The 23940-nt window shown below is 40.2% G+C and overlaps 1 protein-coding gene and 3 non-coding genes across 4 annotated transcripts; 1 reads left to right on the top strand and 3 right to left on the bottom strand.

The window, feature by feature from the left end:
• Positions 1 to 1923: 1923 nt before the first annotated feature.
• trmt44 (tRNA methyltransferase 44 homolog) lies at positions 1924 to 23455 on the top strand. The gene is made up of 11 exons (XM_034226385.1): positions 1924 to 2531; positions 3119 to 3236; positions 3750 to 3969; positions 4061 to 4129; positions 4476 to 4583; positions 5496 to 5567; positions 6870 to 6976; positions 7283 to 7466; positions 15043 to 15391; positions 21913 to 22029; positions 22913 to 23455. Exons 1-11 carry the CDS (start codon positions 2192 to 2194, stop codon positions 23146 to 23148), a joined length of 1920 nt encoding a protein of 639 aa, XP_034082276.1. The 5' UTR covers positions 1924 to 2191; the 3' UTR covers positions 23149 to 23455.
• trnal-aag lies at positions 7885 to 7966 on the bottom strand. Its single transcript has one exon. It is a non-coding gene; the product is annotated as a tRNA-Leu (tRNA).
• Positions 8224 to 8305, bottom strand: trnal-aag. Its single transcript has one exon. It is a non-coding gene; the product is annotated as a tRNA-Leu (tRNA).
• On the bottom strand, positions 8562 to 8643 carry trnal-aag. The gene has a single exon. It is a non-coding gene; the product is annotated as a tRNA-Leu (tRNA).
• Positions 23456 to 23940: the final 485 nt, after the last annotated feature.

The following is a 23940-nucleotide window of genomic DNA, read 5'->3' as shown; positions in this document are numbered from 1 at the left end:
AGTTTTCGGGTACACCTAGCTGAAACCGTTTTAGCTAATATTGCACCTTATTAGTTTTAGTTTTAATGAAACGAAATTAATCGATCATTCAATAAATACTTTCATAAAGTGTATTATGTTACGTTTCTGTAAGAAATTTGTGTCAAAATGTAGGCTGTATTTGTGATCCAAATGACCCCTTTCATATAAATAAGTAAAACAGTTACAAAAATAAACATTAGACCTGTAACCTCCATTGCAGAATGAATTATTGTAATGCAGCTGTATTAGACTGTTAGTTATAAGCCAGAAGTATAATGAAATAGGAAATTGAGTCAAATCAAGTCATATGAAGTGGGTATAATGTGTTGTGTTTTTGGCCTGGGTAATTATGCACTTGTAAAATGAGTCATTGCTAAGATTAAAATGTTTCCCTTCGCGTAAATAACATGATTAATTGTCTCCATTTGCCATGTTCAGTTGTTTTCTTTCTGTTTGTATTCAACAGAAACTTTCTCTAAGTATGAGTCAAATGAAGAAACTCAAATGTGTTTGTGTCCTTGTCTTCCTCTTCTCCATACCTGCTGTTGCCAAGCAAGTTGGACAGGATTTTTTTTAGCTTCCTACATGTGTGTTCATTTGAATGCAAACCAGGCAGCGCTGTGGAGGACCTGCCTGCACTTTGCACTTCCTGGTACAGTATCTCCCTTAGTTGTTCCTCCCTGCCTCGTTTCCTGACTACTCAATACCACCCCCACACAATGGATTTCAATGGAGCAGCTATCCAAAGGAACTCATAAACAGAAGCTTCACACTTCTCTCATGCACTTTTAACTAGATATGGATTATGACCAAATGGCAGAAGAAAGGGACATATATTGCAGGAATACATGTGAGTTTTACATCATTAGTGTATAGAAAGCTTTGTGAAAGGCCAACTGCTTTAACCAAGAGCTTAACAAACAATACAAATAAAACGTACAGTATAATGACTTCATTAATAGGAATTAAAGCGTCACAAGAATGAACAGTTTAAGGAATTCATTAATTTTAACCCACTGTACAGGCATTAGTACAACATGTAATTTCCAGGATTTGATGAGCAGTCTTATGTACAGGCCAAACAAGGAGTGTGTGACTCAGATGTTTACACTCCTCCTGCTGTCTTAAGTCTCTGAGGCTGAAATAACTTAGTGTCAGTTTACAGCATGGGAGCCTCAAAATGAGAGAGCTTATAAAACCTGATGTGAGCACTTGCAGAAAAAAAATCTGAGCTTGTGTGCATACATTTACACTTGTATAAAATATCCATGTATCTGTGAACCACATTTGAAGTCACAGAAGAAGAAGAAAAGTTGTGTAGCTTCTAGAAAAAAAAATGAACTTAGTGAGGAAATGTTCACTTGCAGAAAAATATATATTTTTAAAATATATTTTCCATTACAACTGCAACTTGGTGATTACAACCTCTCAAATCAGTCATTACCACTTCACAAATCTGTGCTGTGGCAGTGTGAATCGACGAATATGCAGCCTTGACTTGTGCTACTCTTCTTGCGATGAATGTGTCGCTAAAGTAAAAAAAATAACAAAGATACTCTTGGTCAAATACATGTTTTTTTACATTTGTTTTATACTTTTTATGCATGAGAGATAATAATCATGTAATATGTAAAATTAATGTGGAATAATGTCAAAGGGATGTTACCTTATTATGGGTCTAATTGAGGTCATTATGGTTTAAAGAGTAGCAGGCACCAATGCATCACTGAGTATGCATCCTAATAATGTAAGAATAATCATGATCACAATAGAAATAGCGAGGTCATGCTTTTAGGAATATGTTTGTTTAATTATTTTATTGGTTAGAGAAAATAAAAAATATACATTTGATCATACACTGTCTGCTGATTTAATGGAAATAAATAGCAACAGCGACCTCTGCTGTGTGATTGTAATAACAGTCATTGGCTGTAAGTGGCAACGTCATCACACCGCGACAACATGTTTCTACTTTTTCCTAGAACAACGTTGATCGTAAAGCTCAACATTTGTTTTTTAATCTTAGGATATGAATTGGGAAACTAAGCGAGCTAATTCTACAAGCCACTTCATCTGGTTTTCTTTATCTACGTAAAAAGACCCCGGAAGTAATTTTCTCTCCGTATGCAGATGTAAACACATGGCTTGTGGTCCTGTCTGATGCTCAATTATGCCAAAACTCTTTGAGATAAAGTTTCCAGGAGAATGTAAGACTCTTCCCGAAGGCTTCTGGTCAGCTGTGGACGTGTGGATAAAGAAACCCCACGTGGTGAACAAGCGTCTGTGCGGGGTGAAGGAGACGGAGAGTAGGGATGTGGGCAGAGAGGCGGTGCTGTCGCTGCTGGAGGAGCCTGACCTCGCTCAGGATGTGCTCTCCTTCATGGCCTGCTGCAGGAATACACCTGAGAATACACACGAGAAGGAAACCCCCTGGGTCTCCAGCGTCAGGACGTTTATTCCTAAAGTCAACAACTATGGGACGAACCTGCATAAGGAGGTTATCCTCAAAGGTAAGAGTGGACAGAGGTGGGAGAAGTACCAGAGTGTAGGAATACTCTGTTACAAGTAAATCAAAATGCAAGTAGGCCTACAAAAGTATTAGCATCACATATCCCCAAAGTACCAACAGTGAAAGTACTCATTCTGCAGATTGGTCCATTTCAGAATAATATATTGTATATTTTTTGATTATAATTATTAATGCATTTAAGTGTTCTCAAAGCTGGTAAAGGTGCAGCTTGTTTGAATGACTTTGTATACTGTAGGGTAGTTTGAGAATTTACTCCAGGTGTAACTAAAGTCGTATTTAAGTGTTGATTATATTTCACATCATTAATCCAAAGTCTGTAAAGTAACTAAAGGAATTAGATATAGTGGAGTAAAAGTTCATGATTTATCTCTGAATTGTATTGGAGTACAAAGTAACATAAAATGGAAATACTCAAGAAAAGTACAAGTATCTCAATATTGTACTTAAGTACAGTAATGGAGTAAATGTACTTATTACTTCCCACCTCTGAGAGTGGATTTGAATGAAAAGCTCTACCAAACTCTGTCTTCTATACAAACCTCTTTATATCTCTTTAATCCATTTTAGACTTCGGCAGACAACAGGTGACATTTGTTCCGTTTGAAGAGGATTCAGAAGGAAAGGTCTCTCTCAAGAGGGGAAACATTTATCAGTTCCAGCTCCTCCATCAGGACTGTGAGGAATGGTGAGTGGCTAATACAAAAACATTTTTACATGACCATTTTTTAAATGTATTTGTATTCAAGCAAAAACAAAACTAAAGTGACTTTACAGCAATGATAGGAACAGGGGAAAGACAACATAGAGAACACAACAAATAATAAAAAAAAGGATACAAAATTGTCAGAGGGGATGTTATCGGCAGGGTGTTTATTAGTCATTCTCCATTCCCATTTTTTATTCTTAACAACTGATTTTGACATTTGACTCCTGAAGACACGCCCTTAATATTGGTTTATTAACCAGGAGAAATTCCAACATTAAAGACCTGGTCTTTTCATTACTGTGATACAGTTAGCGCATATTCCCGTATTCACTTTCATTTAAATGAGGTAACCCAGAGTAACACTGAAGCTCCCTGTGCTCATGGTGTTAACGGTAAAGTCACCTGAAATGACAAACAATGCATATTCTTAGTGATAGTACAATACTTCACAATAAAAGAGTTTAAGACGGTAACAATAATCTTCTTCTGCAGGTCGTTGGAGCTGCATGTTTTGGCCTCAGACCAGTGGTTCTCCGATGGCGTGGCGTACCCGAGGCTGCCCTGGCTGTCCTCAGATCTGCTGCCCAAACTGGTGCGCTGGGCCACCGAGTGCAAGAGCAGCGAGTTCAGGAGCACCCTGTCCCTGCTGCCGGTGGAGAAGTACAGCGTCATGTACCAGACGCTGAAGGAGAAGTACAAGGCCATGGTCAAGGTAAAGTCTGCCCAGCGACAGAGGCGTATAAACTGTGTTGTTGATTCTATTTCTTGATTTTTAATACTGAATACCAATGCTTTTTTTTTAGGTTTGGCCTGAGGTTACGGATCCTGAGAAGTTTGTCTATGAGGACGTTGCCATTGCTACATATCTCCTCGTGAGTTCAAACCTGGTTTTGAATATTGTTTTATAACGATCGATTTGAGTTATTTTGTAACATGTCTTTTCATATTTATTTTAACCTGTATGACCACTGCGAAGTATACAAACACATCCATTCTGTACATATATGCTAAGGTGAAGCTCTTTTTTGTATCTGTCACATGTTGTAAGGTCATGAATCCAAGAGAGAATCAATCTGAGTGTGAAAAAAGGCTTTGACTCGGTAAATTGATTTATGTGTCACACCAGAGGCAGGTGAAAGGGTGTGAGCAGCATCTGCAGGTGATTTAAAAGCATTCATGATCAGACAGTGGTGTTGAATCTCTGTCACTGAACTGCAGGTGCTGTGGGAGGAGGAGCGAGTGGAGAAAGGTCTGACTGAAAAACAGTCCTTTGTGGACCTGGGCTGTGGAAACGGCCTCCTGGTTCACATACTGGCCAATGAAGGGGTAAGCAACGTGCTGGATGAATGTTGGCTGTCTTTGATTTACAGTACGTTACTCCCTGGTTAAAAGCTAACTGAATCTCCTGGAAAGTACAAGAAAACCAAACTAAATTCCTACACCTAAAACCCACAACAGACTGAACTCAGAAGCACAACCGAGAGCAGTGACCTCCGCAAAGGCCAGATGCCCCTGTCTCTCAATGTTAACTTGTGAAAAATAATGAATGCTTTCGCTCTTGAATGTGTATCTGATGCAAAATGTAATTGGTTCCTCCTTGACCCTTCCACAAAGTTTTATGAAAATTGCCTGTCGTGTCTCCATGGTGGAGGTTTGTACATTTGACAGGAGATATCTACTAACTATTGTTTTAGAATTGAATGGCCAAATCTAAAAGTTGAAACAAACATATTATATTTACTATCACATATGATTGCATCAAACAGCAAATAGAAATACAGGACGGTTTAATCTTTTTTTAACATAAGCAATGAACCAATTATTCAAAAAGTTTCCGATTGATTGTCTTTAGATCATCTAATCAATTTATTGAAAGCAAACTATTGCATCTCCTGTCTGGACCGACTGCCAGAGCCATGCTACTTGCTTTATTGGCACTTCTAACAAGATGGATTCACATGAATATAATTGCTTCTTATAATAAGGAAGGAATAACAAATGTAACTACTAATAAATACAAATAAACTGCCTATTTAAATACTGGAGTTCTTTTGAAATCTTCACCAGCAGCCTAATCAATGCCACAGGGCTGGTGGGGTATAGTCAGGGGGATTTGTGTCTCTGAATTCATAACATCCACAGTACCGTGTCGCTTAAACGACCAATCACAAACTAGGACAGGTGTAATTGAATTTGCACGCAGCAATCGGCTGACCGTCATGCCGTCTTGTGTTGCAGCATCCTGGAAAGGGCATCGATGTTCGGAGGAGGAAGATCTGGGACATGTTCGGCCCCCAGACTCTGCTGGAGGTGAGCAAGCTGAGCATGAAGAGGGGGGGCTCATTGTAACTTATTTAGGTTTATTATAACTTGACACAGTACAGGGAAGCCATATCACAGGCTGTAGGTGTCTGTCTAGCTGGATTCGAAACAGTACAATTGAACTCCATGATAATTTTGTAAACACTATGTGTCATGTGATAGCTAATTATGGACCTGGAAGTGAGATTGTTCTTTTTGAATGTACAAATCCAAAGAAAGTAAGGATTCATGAATACATGTATTGGTAAAAAGAAAAAGTCATGTTTAATTTCCATTGTTTTTACATTTTAATAACAAAACTTAAAACACCTTTTTAAAATGTCTTTTTTTGTACCCAACATTGGCCATTAAAAGTTTAATTCATGCAATCCTATTATAGACTTTGGGATGCTGTTTGTAAAAATTAGTCGATTAATTGATTGACAGAAAAATCCATTGTTAACAATTTTGATAACCCATTAATTGTTTTATATGGACAATGTGAAGATGTCCTGCTTTTAGAGGTTTCGTGCTTTTATTGGTTGTATACAGTACAAGTTATTACTCAATATATTTGGGTTAAAATATGTTAAATGGACAAAAAAATAAATGTAATGTATCCAGTACTTGCAGATGAATCGAAGCATTTTGCAGAAATCAGCAAGAAAAAACCGTTAGCTGTTATTTACCAGTCATAAAACAGAAACATTTTCACCCTGGCAGTGTTACACTTAAAGAAACTACAACATGAGAAATAGCACTGCTGCACAGGGGTCTAACAGTGAATCAAGACAGATCCATGTGAACATTCACACATTTGCAGGGTACCCTGTCCCAAAAACACTTCACCCTCCTGTCTGCCTCCTCATTTATTTGACATCAAGCTGCTGACTGCTTCCATTTCAGCTCATCTATTATTGACTGATTTTTTGGGAGCGGATGTGCCAGACCAATCTTTTCTGGGCCCCCAGGGGTGCTGTGTGCAGTCCCAAACCTTTATTTGGAGGCTCTCTCTGAACCTCACAGGTTTCAGTGCTACTACGCTTCAATATGTGGGATGTTGGTGCGATATACCATGTTTTTACATAGAGTATTAGCTTGATTTGCTGGAATTGTGTTATTTTGCCAAGAAAGCAATTGCATCCAATCAACCAACCAAGTTTAAATCAGCTTTCATACATTTCACACTGATATATAAAAAGTTTGAGATAAGACTTTTCCTTTAAATACAAATTCAGAATTAAATCACACCAGCTTGCATTTTCCCCGCTTTAAGGATCTCTTGTGCTTTTTGGGTCTTTGCTATTTTAGGAAAAAGCAATTACTCCCAGCGAGAGCTTCTTATTCCCGGATACGGACTGGCTGATTGGGAACCATTCGGACGAACTCACACCCTGGATCCCCGTTATAGCTGCCAGGCGAGTCATCAGCAGACACAATCTCACTCAGCAGCTGAAGGGCCAGCTGATCTCCCCAATTTGGAATAACATTATGGGCAGAGAGAGAGAGAGTGTGTGTGTGTGTGTGTGTGTGTGTGTGTGTGTGTTAAAGCGTCCACCTGGTGGCGATGTTGAGCCTCAATCTGAGAAATCTACTTTGAAGTGACACAGAGGATAATCTCTAGGAATGGATTGTTGTTTCCTTTCTGTTGAAAAGACAAAATAATTGTAATTGTTATTTTCGATGGCACAGGGTATGATTATATTCCTTTTCTCTCTCTTCAGATCATCTTATTCCTGTCGGTACTTCGTCCTCCCCTGCTGCTTCTTCGACTTCTTTGCAAAATACCAGAGACGGCATTGTAAGAAGTCTCAGTATAAAGAATACATCGACTTCATCACGGAGGTCAGCGTAGTCAGTGGCTTCAACACGGAAGAGGACTGCCTGAGAATACCTTCCACCAAACGGGTAGGCTTACAGAGTTGGGACTAAACACCAATGCTTATGTTGACTTCATATATTTAATATAAGACTTCTCTTATTCTAAATATTTGTCATATTGTGGGATAAACATGTTTTTTTCCTTTTTATTGTATACTCAAAAACAAGTTCAAAAGTCCTATGGTCCTGAATGGTTAATATCAACACACAAAGCTCCACTTATCCTGGGTCACGCATGTCACGCAACAAAACCTCTACATCCTTCACTTCCCACAATGCAATTTAATGGTGTCATAGAGAGGCGAAGTCCCTCCCCTTCCGGGGGAGCTCCATGGGACCTTATTTCGGAAAAATTATGTATTGAAGTCAATGGAGAGAGAAAGATTATCTTTCAATCCCTGGTTGGGTGTGGTTTCCAAATATCACTTGATTCTTGTAAATATAATGGCAGTGGTGGGATTTGAACCCACGCCTCCTGAGAGACTGGAGCCTTAATCCAGCGCCTTAGACCGCTCGGCCACACTACCTGTGGTCAATGAGAAAATGCACCTGATACAAAAATCACAGAAGAATGAGCTTGATAGCAACCAAAATGACTTAAATCAAATTAGCCCTTCAGCCAGTGACAAGAAGTCAAGAGTCCACATTCTCCAACATTTGGCAACTCATCCCAAAGCACACTGACCTTCAAGTTGAGTCACACCCAAATCAAGACTGAGGTTTTTTGAGAATGTCTTCAGGTTGGGTGTGGTTTCCAAATATCACTTGATTCTTGTAAATATAATGGCAGTGGTGGGATTTGAACCCACGCCTCCTGAGAGACTGGAGCCTTAATCCAGCGCCTTAGACCGCTCGGCCACACTACCTGTTGTCAATGAGTAAATAGACCTAATAAAAAATCACAGAAGAATGAGCTTGATAGCAACCAAAATGACTTAAATCAAATTAGCCCTTCAGCCAATGACAAGAAGTCAAGAGTCCAAATTCTCCAACAATTGGCATCTCATCCCAAAGCACACTGACCTTCAAGTTGAGTCACACCCAACTCAAGACTGAGGTTTGTTGATACTGTCTTCAGGTTGGGTGTGGTTTCCAAATATCACTTGATTCTTGTATATATAATGGCAGTGGTGGGATTTGAACCCACGCCTCCTGAGAGACTGGAGCCTTAATCCAGCGCCTTAGACCGCTCGGCCACACTACCTGTTTTCAATGAGAAAATGCACCTAATAAAAAAATCACAGAAGAATGAGCTTGATAGCAACCAAAATGACATAAATCAAATTAGCCCTTCAGCCAATGACAAGAAGTCAAGAGTCCACATTCTCCAACAATTGGCATCTCATCCCAAAGCACACTGACCTTCAAGTTGAGTCACACCCAACTCAAGACTGACGTTTTTTTAAATGTCTTCAGGTTGGGTGTGAAAGGTTGGGTGTGAATTGTGCCACGAATTACACATATGATGTTTGTCAATTTAAAAGATAATTTTGCAAGTCAAAAAAATTAAAATGTGTCGTAAAACTGTGAAGTAACACATTTTTTTAAATACATTTTTTTAACGCTTAATGAACTACATCTCTGGTCTCGCAGACTCTCACAACAACACACGTCACCAAGATAGCTGTCACTATTGTCTTGTGAAAAAAGTGATTAGGCTTGTTTGAGACGCGTTGCGGCTCGCCTCGAAAGTAGACGAGAATAGCCGATCGCAGCCGGGGGAGGTCTCAGAAAGCTCGCCTGAAGTTGGACAGCTCAGAGTCGGCTTCGTCTTCTTCTTCTTCTCTCTGTTTTTTGGCGGATTGCAAACAGCTTGAAGGTGCATACCGCCACCTCCGGAGTCGGCTTGACTCGGTTTGCATTTATAAAGAATGCACACGTCATGTGTTTAATCGTTAATGTCAGATATGTACTAAGTAAATACATTTGTTCCTGCTCAAGATTAGATTCAACTTTATTGTGATTGCACATATTACAGGTACTGAGACAACAAAATGCAGTTTAGCTTCTAACCAGGTGCAACAAGCAGTAAAGCGAAAAGTAATGTACACAATAGACAGAATAACATATAGAATGAATTGAATGATGAATAAACAGTGAGGGGTATGAATACACTAGATACACAGCAGCCTGTGAGCAGTATGAACAGTGTGTAGGAATATGCTAAGATATATAAAGTATGAAAACGGTAAGCAGTGCAGGTATAGTATAAAATATATATATATTAATTTCATGATGATAAACATTGTGGAACAATGATGAAAAATGGGAATGGATGTGGCGACATAAAACTGACACCAAAACAACAACAAACTTTAGCCGAGCCAATTGGAGAGTTTCATCAGCAGCACGGGGTAAAAACCACCAATGAGCGCTCAGCTCGAGATACCAGCGAGTCGTTTCCCATCAAGCATTTCGCTTCCGCAGCCCGTGGAGAGGAACTGCTCCGCCTCGCCGCGCCTCGCTCTCAAGGCTGCGGGCGTCTTTGTCCCGCGAGATTTCAACGTCTCATGTGGGCGAGCCTCCAGAGCAAGTCGGACAAAATGACTAACCATCATGCAACGCACTAGCAAGACGTTGATCGCAACTGTGCAGGTCTCGCTTGTCTCAAACAAGTCTACAGACTACCCTCACTATCAACACATGAAACACGTCCAGAAGAATGTCATGCAAAGCTGCCTGCCTGCCTTCCTTGATTATCTCTGAACTGCCTGGTCTTTTTAATGTTTAATGTCAACCATTTGTGCAGATAGCATGAAGTAGAAAAAGATCGCCGATGCTAATGTAGCGTTAGCGTTTCTCCCCCGTGCTTAAATGGTGTATTATAGAATGATCACACCGGTGTGACAGTACTCTTCAAAGGATTCACGAAATATGACTACTACTCTTACCGTTTAAAATGTTGGGTTACTTGATGTTACTTCATGTTAAGGCTAATAAAAATGACAAGGATAAGACTGTAATGCTAACTAACGTGCTTGCTACTAGCTAGTTAGCTAACTTGATCCAGCCACTCCTTTCATCAGACGGGAAGCGAAAGAACGAGCAAGACCCATTGCTGGTATGATAACAACCTGGTACTAAGCACCAGTGTAAATAAATAACAAATGACTAAGGTATCACTTGTGCCATTGATTTTACCTAGAATATTTTCAGGAAAATACCACAATAATAGTAAGGATGGTTGTAACCTGTTGTTATACATACAGCACTTTTTGATTGATTGATTGATTGAAAAGTTTATTAACAGCTTGTATATTGGGTACAGTACAGTACAGCTCAAAACATACAATTGTTAAGGGGATGCAGACCAGAGAAAGACTTTCGTCTTGTTTACATCAGGGTCCCCCATTTCCAATTCATCATGTCATTTAAGACATATTTAACATACAGATGGCTTATTTACAATTTACATACAGGTGGTTTTTTTACATACAGATTGCTTGTTTACAATTTTCACTTTAGATTTCGTTCTAATGCATCCTAACCGGACATTTAAGACATACCAAGTCTACAGATATACAGTTAGTAACAGAGTCTAAAATGCGAGTATATACATAGATGGGGGGGGGGGGAAGCTGTCCATTGAACGACAGGTTGAAATTTGTACCATTACCGGGGCCAGTTTTGCAATGCTCTCCCCCGAAGGTGCTCTTTAAGAGAGGTTTTGAAGGTAAGTATAGTTTTACTTTCCTTTACAGTTGTGGGAAGAGCGTTCCACCTTGATGTGGCATAATTGCGAAACGTGTATTCCCCCTTTTTTGTGCCAAATCTGGGTTTCACATGATTTGTGGAGCTCCCTCTGGTGTTATGATCATGGTATTCCTTGACCTTTGGGAAGAATTTTGACATGTACATGGGTACCATAGAGGTGTAGTGGATCTTGTAGACCAGGCCCATTGCAAGTAGCTGTACTCTGTCGTCTACTCTAAGCCATCCTAGGTTGTCAAAGTGGGCAGAGGTGAGGTGGGTTCTAGATGAAAGGTCAAGCAGTAGTCTGACCAGTTTATTTTGCGATGTTTGAAGTTTTATTTTCAGCGCCTTGGAGGTGCTATGGTACCATGACGTGCAAGCATAGTCATAGTACCCTTGAATGAGTGCTCCTGCCAGAGTTTTCAGGGTGTTTTTGTTTACCAGAGAGGAGATCCGGTATAGGAATCTAGTTCTTTGATTGACTTTTTTTATTACATTGGATGCCATTTTGTCACAGGAGAGGTTTGCCTCAAGAATAGATCCTAGGTATGTAATTTCCTTCTTACTTGTGACAATAATGTCGCCCACTGCAACTGAGAAGTCGTCGGATTTGCTGAGATTATGTTTCGAACCGAAGAGAATGGACTCTGTTTTACCCAGGTGTAATGATAATTTATTATCGGCGAGCCAGGTGCAGATTCTGCCGAGCTCGGAGCTGAGGGTTTTTTTTCAACCTGCAACCCGTTCCTGCCAGAGACCAGCAGGGCTGAGTCGTCCGCGAACAGGAACAAGTTGCAGTCACATGCTGATGACATGTCATTTACATAAATTAGGAACAGTAACGGACCTAATATGCTTCCTTGTGGAACACCACAGCTCACTGGGAGGGGGGGGGACAGAGTACCGTTTACCTCCACCATCTGTTCTCTCCCCTCCAGGTAGGATTGCATCCGGCTCACCGATAGTTTATCAAAACCAATTGCTTTTAGCTTGTCAATCAGAATGGGGTGATTGACAGTGTCGAAAGCCTTTTGTAGGTCTAGCATCACCATGCCGCAGTACTTGCCCTCGTCCACCTCTTGTTTGATGTGGTCGCTCAAATAAAGAAGGCATGTGTCAGTGGAGTGGGATGTTCTAAAGCCAGATTGAAATTCATAGATTAGTTTCTTTTCCGCGAGGTACTTTTCGACCTGTTCATATACTATTTTTTCCATGACTTTCGAGATGGAGGTAAGTATAGAAACAGGGCGGTAGTTGCCTGGGTCCAATTTGCTGCCCTTTTTGTGCAGGGGGGTTACTCTTGCAATTTTGAAGTCTTTGGGTACTTTTCCCTGTTTTATGGAGAGGTTAATTATGTGAGCTATGACTGGTGAGATGGCGGTTGCTGTGTCTCTGAGGAATTTGGAGGGGATATTGTCGTGGCCAGTGGCCTTGTTAGGTTGGAGGGCGCTCAGTTTAATGAGTACCTCTGCTGTTGTTACCCTTGCTAGACTGAAATCATCTTTGCGTACCCCTAGGTTTTTGTAGTAGGTCATGATGTGATCTACTCCAAAAAGCCCTGAGTGGGAGGGTAATTTATTTACAAGAGTTGTGGCTATGTTTGTGAAAAAAATGTTCAAGTACTTGGCCACATCCAGTTTGTCTGTGATGAGCCTGTTATCTGTCTTTATGTTTAAGTTAGAAAAATCTCGTTTTGAGTTTTTTACTGCAGCCAAGCTGGTTATTGAGTAATTTCCAAAGTTCACGGGGTTTATTTTTGTTTTCCTCAGTTTTGACATTGATGAAATTCTTTTTGGCAGTTTTGATCATGGAGCTTACGTCATTTCTTAGTCTGTTTCTTTCAATTTTGAGTTCAGTCACGTGGGCCTGGAGTTCACTGCTCGTGCTTTTGGAAAGCATTGACTGACTTTTATGAAACTCAGAGCATTTTTTGTCTCTGGTTTTCATGGCGGTCAGTATGCCGGAGTGCATCCACGGCTCAGCGCGATTTTTTTACCCTGGTTGTTCTTAGGGGGGCCAAATCATTGAGTATTGCAGAGAATTTGTTTTTGAAACCAAGCCATGTTTCTTCAACTTGTGTACCACTGAGCTCATCCGACCAGTCCAGGCTCTCCAGTTCTAGGTTAAAGGCCTCGCTAGAGTAGTTTTTGAGGTCTCTAGATATGACTGTTTTGTGACAGCCGGCCCTTTGTTTTAGCTTTTTGCGGGTACAGAATATCATATAATGATCACTTAACCCGCATGCTATAACCCCTTTACTGGAGATCCTGGACTTGTCAGAGGTCAGAATGAGATCAATGGTAGTTTGTGTTGTTTCACATACCCGGGTGGGTTGGGTGATTAGCTGGCTGAAGCCGTGCAGATCACAAATCCTACTGAAGGACTTGAAGACGGACGTGTCTTTACGTTGCATATCCGTGTTCCAGTCTCCAATAATAATTGTCTCTACATCCCCCACATCAGCCAAACACCCATCTAATGTATCATAAAAGTCACTCTGTTCCGGTGGTCTATAGATTGTCCCGACTATTACAGATTTAGCATTGTCAAAAAGAATTTTAACCCACACAGATTCAATATTTTCATGATGCAGGTCAGTTCGGTTTTTGAAATTGGTGTCTTTATGTATGTACATGCAGACACCACCTCCATTCACGTTCCTGTCCCTTCTCACTATAAGATAATCTTCAATTTCAATCTCTGAATCTGTAATGGAATTGTCCAATTTGGTCTCAGAAAAGCATAATATGCTTGCCTTACCGTTCATGAATAGCTGCCTGAGTTCAGCCAGTTTGTGTCTCAGGCTGTTAGTGTTCAGATGAAAAATATGTAGTCAATTTGTGTTGCTTAAATGCACAATGTCGTCAGCTTACAGATATTTGTCTTTGTCCGTTACAGCAACCGGCTTGTCGTGGTGGTGGTGGTGGTGGGGGGAGGGAGGCTCCTCACACTTTCATAGTCTTAGCAGTACAAGTGTGTCAAATGACTAAATCAGGGGTGGGGAACCTACGGCCCGCGAGACTATGTGGTACGGCCCTCTTGATAATTTATAAACACACGCAAAAAAGAAAAAGATTAGTCCGCAAACAAATTAAACAAGCAAGTGCCTGTTTTTCCTGGCCAAGATCAGGGTCTTTGAACACAACACGAGGCTAATGTGTCATCACGTGGTATATGTCTCGTCTGACAGGGGTGCAGTTCTGACGGAGACCACCAGAACATCGCTCCGGCACTTCCATAAATTGCAGTACCCATAAGGAGCCGTACATATGCCGCAGTTTTTGCGTGTCTGTGTCTTTAGCTGTTCATCTGTCATACTGATCATACAGTCAATAACTTTGTTGTTATTAGCATCTGGTTAGCTAGCTATGCTAACGTTTATAATAAGCTTTTACAACCAGTGAGGTAAAGGCATATCTTTATATGATCATTATAGTTATAAAAACACAAGAGAATAAAGTAAACTGGTAAATACTATATGACAGTAAAAAAAAGTTGTTATTAATAAACAAGAATACAGTTTGAAAGGAGAGTGATTTGTAAAATATCCATAAAGAAAAATAAATCGGCTTACAGGTCTGTTTCATCTGGGTGTTGAGAGATGTATCCATAGATCTCTTGATTTTGCTCTCAAAGTGCACCAGATTGACGCTTTAACTTCAACATTTAAAAGAAAAATCTAAACGGGGAGCATGCCCCCCGGACCGCCCTAGAGGAGGTTAGGTCCCAAGAGGGAAATCTTTCCCAACATCAGTACATATATGTAAAATGATTTGCGTGGGCATAATTCAGTTTTCTGTCCATAATAACACCTGTATTTAGGACTCGTATTCTTAAGTGTTTTTTGTACACCTTGGACACTCGGCACCCATGGGACTCAAACCCTGACATTTAGCTTCTTTTTCCACAGGTGTGTCTGGTGGGAAAGTCAAGAAACTACCAGATATCTGACCAGGCCGAGGCAGAGGAGCGAAGAGCTCATTACATACAGAGCCGCCAGAAAGCCCCTGGGGCCACAGTTCAAAGGTCAGGCATCAGAAGTAACGGGAACTGTTGCCATGGAGAGGGAGACCCTGACAGGACCCCTGACAGCAGCTGGGGAGTTGGTTTCCAGCCCAGAGACAAGGTGGAAACGGTTCGAAACTGTGCTGCTCTTCCGCGGGACTTGGTCAACGGTGTGGTCCTGCAGGTTGCTAATGTAATCCTGGGAATGACTGAAGAGGATGGCGGAGGGTCCTCCAGTGACTGGAATCGAGGAGGTAAACCACAACACCCACATAACACCCCAAAAATCTGTCTCCCTGGGCATGAGCTGCTACAGAAGCGTTAAACAGGCTCAAATTAAATCCAGAGTAGAACACATTATCAGAGAATCTCACTGATCCAGTCATGTTATTGTGCACTTTGGGAGTTTCTGAATTCATTACTTCTGTTGCCGAGCAGCTATAAATATCTCCTACAAAGGGAGAGATTAGTATCTACTGAGGCAGGGAAGTTGAGGAGATAAGGGCCAAAGTTTCCAGGCTGGTTGGCAAACGTTACAGATACTAAGGCTGTGATAGGATTTGTAATAATTATTAAAGGAGACCTATCATGCTATATTTGAATAATATATTGTAGGGCCATACCTATATAAGGTATATTTATACATTTTCTTTTTCAAAATACCAAACAGATCATGCATTTTAGCCATGCCTCATTTCGCTCTATTTTGCTCTCCTCCACCCCTGTCTTTGCATGCGCTGCAGCTGACCACGCCCCCCTGCAAAGGAGGGGCCCGAGTTACGAGCGGCAACCTCTCATTCATAGGCGGAGCTCCTCGTCACTGACATCAGACTATTTTCAAATCTGTATCGGTCTGTATCAGATCCGTTGTAGCGGTTGTAGAGATTTTGGGTATGGAGGCAAAGAGAGAGGGTTGTGTTTTCTGACACTTGGTGAGTTCCCTGACACACCGGGGTGGGACACATATTCATGTATAAAAGACGTACAAAGGTGCATTTTGCATGATAGGTCCCCTTTAAGTCACCTTAAAGAACCACTGCTTTGAAACCAACACAATGCTAAAACATTGCAGGTGCTAGCTACACTCTATGGATCTACAGACACAATGTTTTAGTTTAGCTTTGTCCTACATTTTAACTGGTGTGTTTATCAAATCATTATCATTGTTTACATCTCTTTTGCTAGCTGTCTGTTTTTCAATTGAATACATTGTGTGATTTCAAAGGCACCTGCTATGGCATGAATTCAACTAGATTCAAAATCTGAGATAGTTGCTTCTGGCTAAGCTAGTTATGAGCAGGTCTCCCTTGAAAAAGAGATCAATGATCTCAATGGGATACACCTGGGTAAATAAAGGTTTGAAATGAAATGTTAGCTTTAGCAGGAGTTGGCCTGTTGTTGTTTTTTTTCCTTCAGGCTTTAGGTTTAGCTGATTCATTTAACTATGTGGAACTAGTATTTTTACACTGTTAACAATAGGTCAGTAGGCTACATGAAAAAGGTTACATTTTATAAACAGATGGGCAATATTCAATAAGTTAATTTAGTTTTTGCTTTGGCTAACGCTAGCAGTAGCATTCATACCATTAGCTAAGTTTTGTAGCAATTTATAAAACCTCTACATTTGTATACATTTGTGTGGCATATTATTTTATATGGTATAACAGATCTCAAAATGTAGTTCAGGTATTAAATGGGTAAACATTTTATACATTCACATACCTGCCAACCCTACTGATTTGGGCGGTAGTCTACTGCTTTTGACATGTTTCTACAGCCTACCGATTTAGCTGGCTTTCCCTACCGATTTTCAATCTTCCCAAACTATAACAAATAAAAATGACAATACATAGACACTGGACTCGACTTTTGGCGGACACCGTTTGCAGCGTGTCTGTGATCGCATCATACAAACAGTCCTCTGTGTTTCTGAAAGAGAAACAACGTGCAGACCGGGAGTAACGCTGCCTGTCCTCTGCACCCCCGGGGCTGATGGGCAATCACTCCCAAATGAGTGAGGAAACAGAGACGAGGCATTTGAGTCCTGCAGGGTTTCCCCGTTAATATCAGTGTCTCAAACACATGTTGGCGACTGAAAGGCATCCAGTGTTTGGTATTTTCCTGAAGCATCCTACAGTGTCTCAACTGAAAGAGGACCACAAACACACACAAAATATAATACCATTTTGAGATTTGGGGATATTTATCTCCCATTCTTTCACTTTTTCTGACATTTTCAACATCAAACATGTCGTTAATGTCTCTGTTTAGTGAACTACAGCAATCTGAAAGCCTGTACATTATTTATATCACACAATGCAGGAAATGACTTTTTTAATGCAGTATTTTCTGATTTATGGCGCAACACAAAGATATGTTGCTCTGTGCAAACCTTTGACTCTAATATGTCAACAACATGAAACAAAAATATGAACCTGGCTTTATCCAATGTTCACACAAGAGTTCTACATCCTGACACATCCTTCATCTACACTGTCTCAACTGAAAGAGGACCAGACACACATTAAAAATATAATAAAATGTGGAGACTTTGGGATATTTATCTCCCATTCTTTTACTTTTCAGGGCATTTTACAGACCAAACATGTCGTTGATGTCACCGTTTACCAAACTACCACTTTTTCTGAAAAATACATAAAATGATGCAATATATGTTAAATACATGGTTTATACATGTAATTACAGGGGTTCCATTTCTTCTGATTACCTCATTTGAGCGTGCACATTTGCCGCGCGCAAACCTACCTCTTTTGGATTTGGAAAGGTTGGCATGTATGCATTCATATAATTCTAAAGCCAGCAGCTTGTTATCTTAGCCTAGCACAAGGAATACAAACAGGGAAGCAGCAAAAGTGAAAGGGTATGTTCCAAAACAACACAAAATAATCTCTTCTCACATTCCTCAGTAGCCTACTACCTTAACATATATTTTCATGTATTCTATCTCTGTCCCCCTCTCGGCATCATCCGGAAAGGCTTTCATGACACACAGTGACGCCACTTTGAACTCTGTAGCTATCTCTCTGCCAGCCGCACTTCCTTCACTGCGTGCTACAGAGAGTGCCACATACGCACGCCGCATCACACACACACATATGCACTGCCCACGCATCACCTTTGTCAACGCCTCTGCACCACTGCTGCCACACACACACACATCCCATATGAAAGAGATAAGGACATAAGGACTACTATGATTAAAAACTGAAAAATGATATGTCGTGATGTCAGTGCTGCATTTAGTTGTAGAAAATATGAGGGAGAGCAAATAAAGGGAGTCAGTAACTCTGTATAGAGATGACTTGATGAATAATGCACCAGCATCTATGATTTATGCATGAGAATGCATTTGTATTGAGGTATTCCTACCAGTTACCTGAAGGAACAAAGGGTAAATTCAGAGTGAACCCGCCTATATTGGAAAGATCCACAAGAACCTCAGTCATCGAAAGGCATTTGAGATTCAATTCTCCATTTTAAATGGCCTCTTCAAAGACTGTGAGGATTTTTGATGTTTTAATCTACTAATTTGTAATGTTGGAATGAGTACTTCAGTAGATGTTTGGTTAAATAGCTTCCTCACTTTAGTGTAAGCCCAAATGTTGTTAAAAATATTAGCAATTTATCAGTTGCTCCTGAGCTGTTGCAAGATGAAGCTTTAATACAACACAAACAGTCATTTAACATTTAAATAACAATAATTAAGGGGAAAGAAAGGTAGATTTTTGAATGTGATTGTGGGTGAAAAATACTGCTATCTAGGGTTTTTCTATTCATAGCAATTGAGTATTAAAAAGTGATTGTTCGGCTTGTGTATTACAATTTGTACAAGTATCTTCTGATCAAAATCCTGAGAGACTATGTTTTACTGAAGCAAATGTCATTATGTGAAGCAAATACACAAGCCTTGCTGCTGTTACTTCGCTTCATATTTGTGCAATGAGGTTTAAATACTGTATAGTTGTTATTGCGTGAAAGTTGCAAACGTGTGATGCTGCTACTTTAGCTTTAAGTGGATTTACTAATTCATGCATGCTTTACTGCTGACCGGACTCAGGTAGTTATGTAAGCTGCTCAGAATGAAAGTCAGTGTATAGCTCTCCATCTAACATGTACTATACTCGATGCAATATTTTATCATTTCAAAAGACATGTACAGTAAGCCAAAAGTTCACATGGTGTCTCATGATAATGTTCCTTGTATAGTTTGCACATCTATTATATACATGTTCTAAACAGAAATAGCCTGCATTAAAGAGAGAGTGGGCACAGTATTATAACGGACGGGTGCATTCAATTTTGGAATTTATTCCCACAATCCTTCAGAAGACCCAGCTGTTATTCTTTGCACCATCATCATCATCATCATCATCCTCCCTCCTTGATTATCTCTGCTTGGAAGTGATTCATTTGTTCGTGTGTGTGTATCTGTTTATGACTAATCTTGCATAGACTACTACTCGACCCATGAGCCTAATATCAGCTGTGCTAATATATGACTGTGTTCAAGGACCTCTTATGGTTTCACAATTCCAAAAGAAAGTATTTGATGGACTGTATACCTTCATTGACCACTAACCCCTTGGTGATCAACAACTGCTTCAGTAGCAAAAAGCCTTTCCAGCATACGGGGAAGTTCAAAACAAGCCTTGACTTGTATGTTGCAGGCCACAGTTGGGCCTTCTTTGGGCTCAAAAAGTCTCATCAGTAAGTCTAATTTTGACACGGAGCATCTGCAGATTAATTCTATACTCGATATGTGATGGTCCACTCAAATTAGGCATGATCTGAGATAAATAACACTGTTTTTGTTAGCTTAGCCACCCTTTTCACTGTAAGGAAGCTGAGAGGGACAAAGTCGAAAAGGACAAACAACTGGTGGATATCAAAGGGCACTCTGCACGCTGCACTCACCCAACACATACAATTATTCCTTTGCTTATAATATTAAAACCATAACCATTTGTTGAATTTATTGATGAGCCATCTAAAATCTTGCACCGATGATGGTAGAGAATTCATTTGTGATTGCAATTTAAATGTCAACTTTGGGAAATTGCAATCTGCATTTTCTAATGTTTCAAAGACCATTAATCTGGAATGCAAATGGCTCATTATCCTATGATGACGATACATTATATAATGTTGGGATTTAAAAATGAAAGATGTTTGCCATGTTTCGGTTTTCAGGGCCATTCATTTAGAGGCAATTGATTGGGATTATTTAAAGTACAGTTCATTTTAGATTTTGGTTACAATATATCTTAATATGATGAGTACATTTGTTCTCTCAATTTTTACTCAAATGTATTTTATAATACAAAAATAAAAGATGGTTCTGTTCCTTTTATCTCCTAACTTGTTAAACGCCTTGTGAACCCTTTTGATAACTCAGATTTTCGGGTAAAGCTAATGCTATTTTTTACAACAGATTTTCTCTTTCATTTTTACTCCATCCAGCCTGATTCTGAATTGGCTTGAGCAGCAAAAACACAAAAAGCAATCAATCACCAGCCATCTCTGCACAAGGGACATTTAGGCTTAAAAATGTACTGTACATCAAGCCGATCAATTAATAATCATCTCCTTTGGTCTTCGCCAAGCACAGTCTTCTCTGTCAATACTGCCCCTCTCCCATTAATCCCCATTAACTTTGTAGGCATTAAAGGGCAGCTCTAAACGTTGTATTGATATTATATTAAGGCCTTGAGCTCCCTGGAGTCTGGGCTATAGGACGGCAGTCTGCCCAGATTCACAATCAGCACTGGACTGCTTTTGGCCGTTGCTAGTGTCTGTGAATGTGGGAGTGTGTTGCATATTTTAGGTATTAACTCAGCAATTTCACCACCATGCATTTGGGTGGAAAATATGTTTCAGAAAACTGAGAACAATCGCCATCAAAAATGTCATGTAGAAGTACAAATAAAACTCCATATATTGTCTTTCAAATTGTACATTTATTTATTTGACAAACTGAAGACTGATCAAAAGGGAAGGAAAAGATATGACACATTGAAATGCTCTCATTCTCAATAATCACTTGGCCAACAGTGCATACCTGAAATGAAGATTGCATTATGGTGTCTGCAGATTTAAGTCGAATATTGTTAGCACGAATGCGTTTGTGTCCCTCTCCAATATGTCAGAGAAGAAGGAGGCAGACTGTCAATTGTCCAAACTAAAGGTCAACCATGATTGAAGTCTCTTCTGGGGGTAAAAGGGCAACTCCAAAAATACAGAAAATCTCATTCCAATGCCCTTTTATATGCTTACTACTCGCTAGCTTGTAGCATAGGCATTTCAATATCCACCCTTAAAATGAATGTCCCAGTGGGGGGTGACAACAGTGACTCACGCACTGAAATAGATGTTAGTGGGATGCAGCGGTGAAATGCATGCTGGTCGCTCTGACAGCTTGTTTGAGCAGCTGTAATTGAGCACATTTCACAGGCCTTACTCGCACAGAAAGACAGTGACTGAGGTGTCCTTTTAAAAATGTTCCAACGTAGCATCGATCACATTTCACTCCTTTAGCATATTCTCATATAGCACTGCCTCTCTTGAAACAACTGGCTCCAGCCAATCGTCTTCATCGGAATCTTGTTTTGAACTCTGTAGTGGTGGGATGAAAAGGGTTTCTGTGCATGCCTGAGACAGCTTGTTAATATATTGATGATTGTGACATCGATAGATCTCCTCCCGCTCCTTTGTCACTCGTGTTTGCTCTTATCTATCCCTTTCTCCCCCTCCTCAGGAAGCCTCTCTGTGAACGAGGCGGCTGGACTGATGAAGCAGGAAACCCTGCAGCTCCTGAAGAAGGAGTGTGGAGGCCTCCAGACGCTGCTGAAGAACAACCACCAAGTCTTCAGAGGTAGTTGGACCATACGCTTTATATACATTCTCTTAGCTATCATACAATAGAGGAAATTGTGTGTTTTTCCCTAAAGGGCAACATATTAGGACTACAAGTGTTTGGACACGTGGATTTTAACAAAGGGAATACAATATGGCAGGCCAATATATCAATATATCAATATTTTGATACTAGACTTAGATTTCGATATCATTATTTGGCATATTGTCCTTTCCCTGTTTTTGAAAGGCTGCAATACGTCAATGTGATTTTCTAATTTTCACAATATGTCTTCACCAATTCAATATCGAAATTACTGATGGTTATTTATTCCTCAAAAATCTTATTGTGTCTACATTTTTATGAATGCTACAATATAGTCTCAATATTAATATCAGGTATTTGGTCTTAAATGTGTTATTTAAATGTCTCTCTATCGCATAAGTCCTACGATATAGATATTTTTAAAGAGGTCCTATTATGCTTTTTGGGGTTTTCCCTTTCCTGTAGTTTGTTATATAGGTTTTTGTGCATGTCAATGGTCTGCAAAGGCTAAAAAGATGTCATAGTAGAGGCACACAATACTGATATGAACCTAAAAAATGACATAATATTTATTCTTTGGTGAAATCCAATAGTACATTTTCCTCATTCCCTCAATATTCTTAATTTCCCTGTCATCTCTAAGGTCTCCCACTTTCCCCCATACAAGTCAGATATCTTCCAACACAGTAACTCAGATCTTTGCTGATGATTCAACCAGGTGTCGTCTCTGATACGCAGTAAATATTATGAGTTCTGGATCCTGAAAATAACTCAGGCAAAAAGATTTATTTGTAGTTTTTGGAAGGAGCACTTCATTCTGGAGAGGCTTTAAATCTCGTCATTCCTTCTCTTTCAGTGGAAGGAGGGAGGGTGTATATAAGAGACTGGCGGGACAGGAAGGCCTCCAGGGCGGATACAAAAAGAAAGCCCCTCGCTCCCGGGGCCCTGAAAACTCGCGCCTGCTGGTTCTACGACCACCACCCTCAGCGCTGCCCCCTGCAGGCCGAACTCTGTGCCTTCGCCCACGGACCTGATGAGCTGCGACCCTCGACCAAACCTCTGAAGAAGATGAGACACAACGCCTTTATTTGAACTTGAGGAACTTTTCTAATGAACACTATGTGCATCTCTGCCCATAGAACTTCCTGAATAAGTCTCCACTCCCAGCCCTGAAGCCACAAAGAGGAAGAAGTTCAGATCCAAGCAACATTACGTCATTTCTGGGAAAGTTTTACAATATTCTCTCCCTCTGAGCCAGATGCAGCTTTAGCGTTCGCTTTTATAGCTTGCTGACATCTCTAATTTCAAGGGATTCTTTTCTTTTTATTTATTCAAGGAATAGATTTTTGTAAAGCTCAATTGTACACTGAATATCGATTAAAGTGTATTTCAAACTACATTTATTTTTATTTTATGATAATGAAGTCCTTCATAGACTTTTCTTTCACTGCATAAAAAACTCTAAAAGCTGTTATATATTTCTTTGAAGGCTGTTAATTCACCTCAAACAGGTACTTTGAGGTTCACAGGCGGATAAAGAACGGACGGCGTTTGAACAAAGTAAATGTTAGTGGCATGAATTATTTGTTGGCAGGAGTTGAGGGGAGAGCTGCGTGTCGTCCCCTCTGGAGGGGCGCTCACTGCTGTGTCTCACTAACAGTTGCCTTCACCCCGTGGCTCAAATGTCAAAAACAGTAAGGCCCACCCAGGGACTGCAGCATGGTGATGGGAAGTATGTCCTCTGGGTTCGTTTATTCATGTCCGTGCCATCAATCTCAAACTATTGATGCAATAAGGACAGACTATTTAGATCAATCACATTCAGATGAAGAATTGAAATTGACATTAAGATGTGGAAAATGCTGATATTTGTTTAAGTCAGCA

Source organism: Gymnodraco acuticeps, unplaced genomic scaffold (assembly GCF_902827175.1).
Source record: "Gymnodraco acuticeps unplaced genomic scaffold, fGymAcu1.1, whole genome shotgun sequence".
Taxonomy (NCBI): Eukaryota; Metazoa; Chordata; class Actinopteri; order Perciformes; family Bathydraconidae; genus Gymnodraco; species Gymnodraco acuticeps.
Note: the sequence above shows the minus strand (reverse complement) of the source record. Positions and strands in the feature narration are given on the sequence as shown.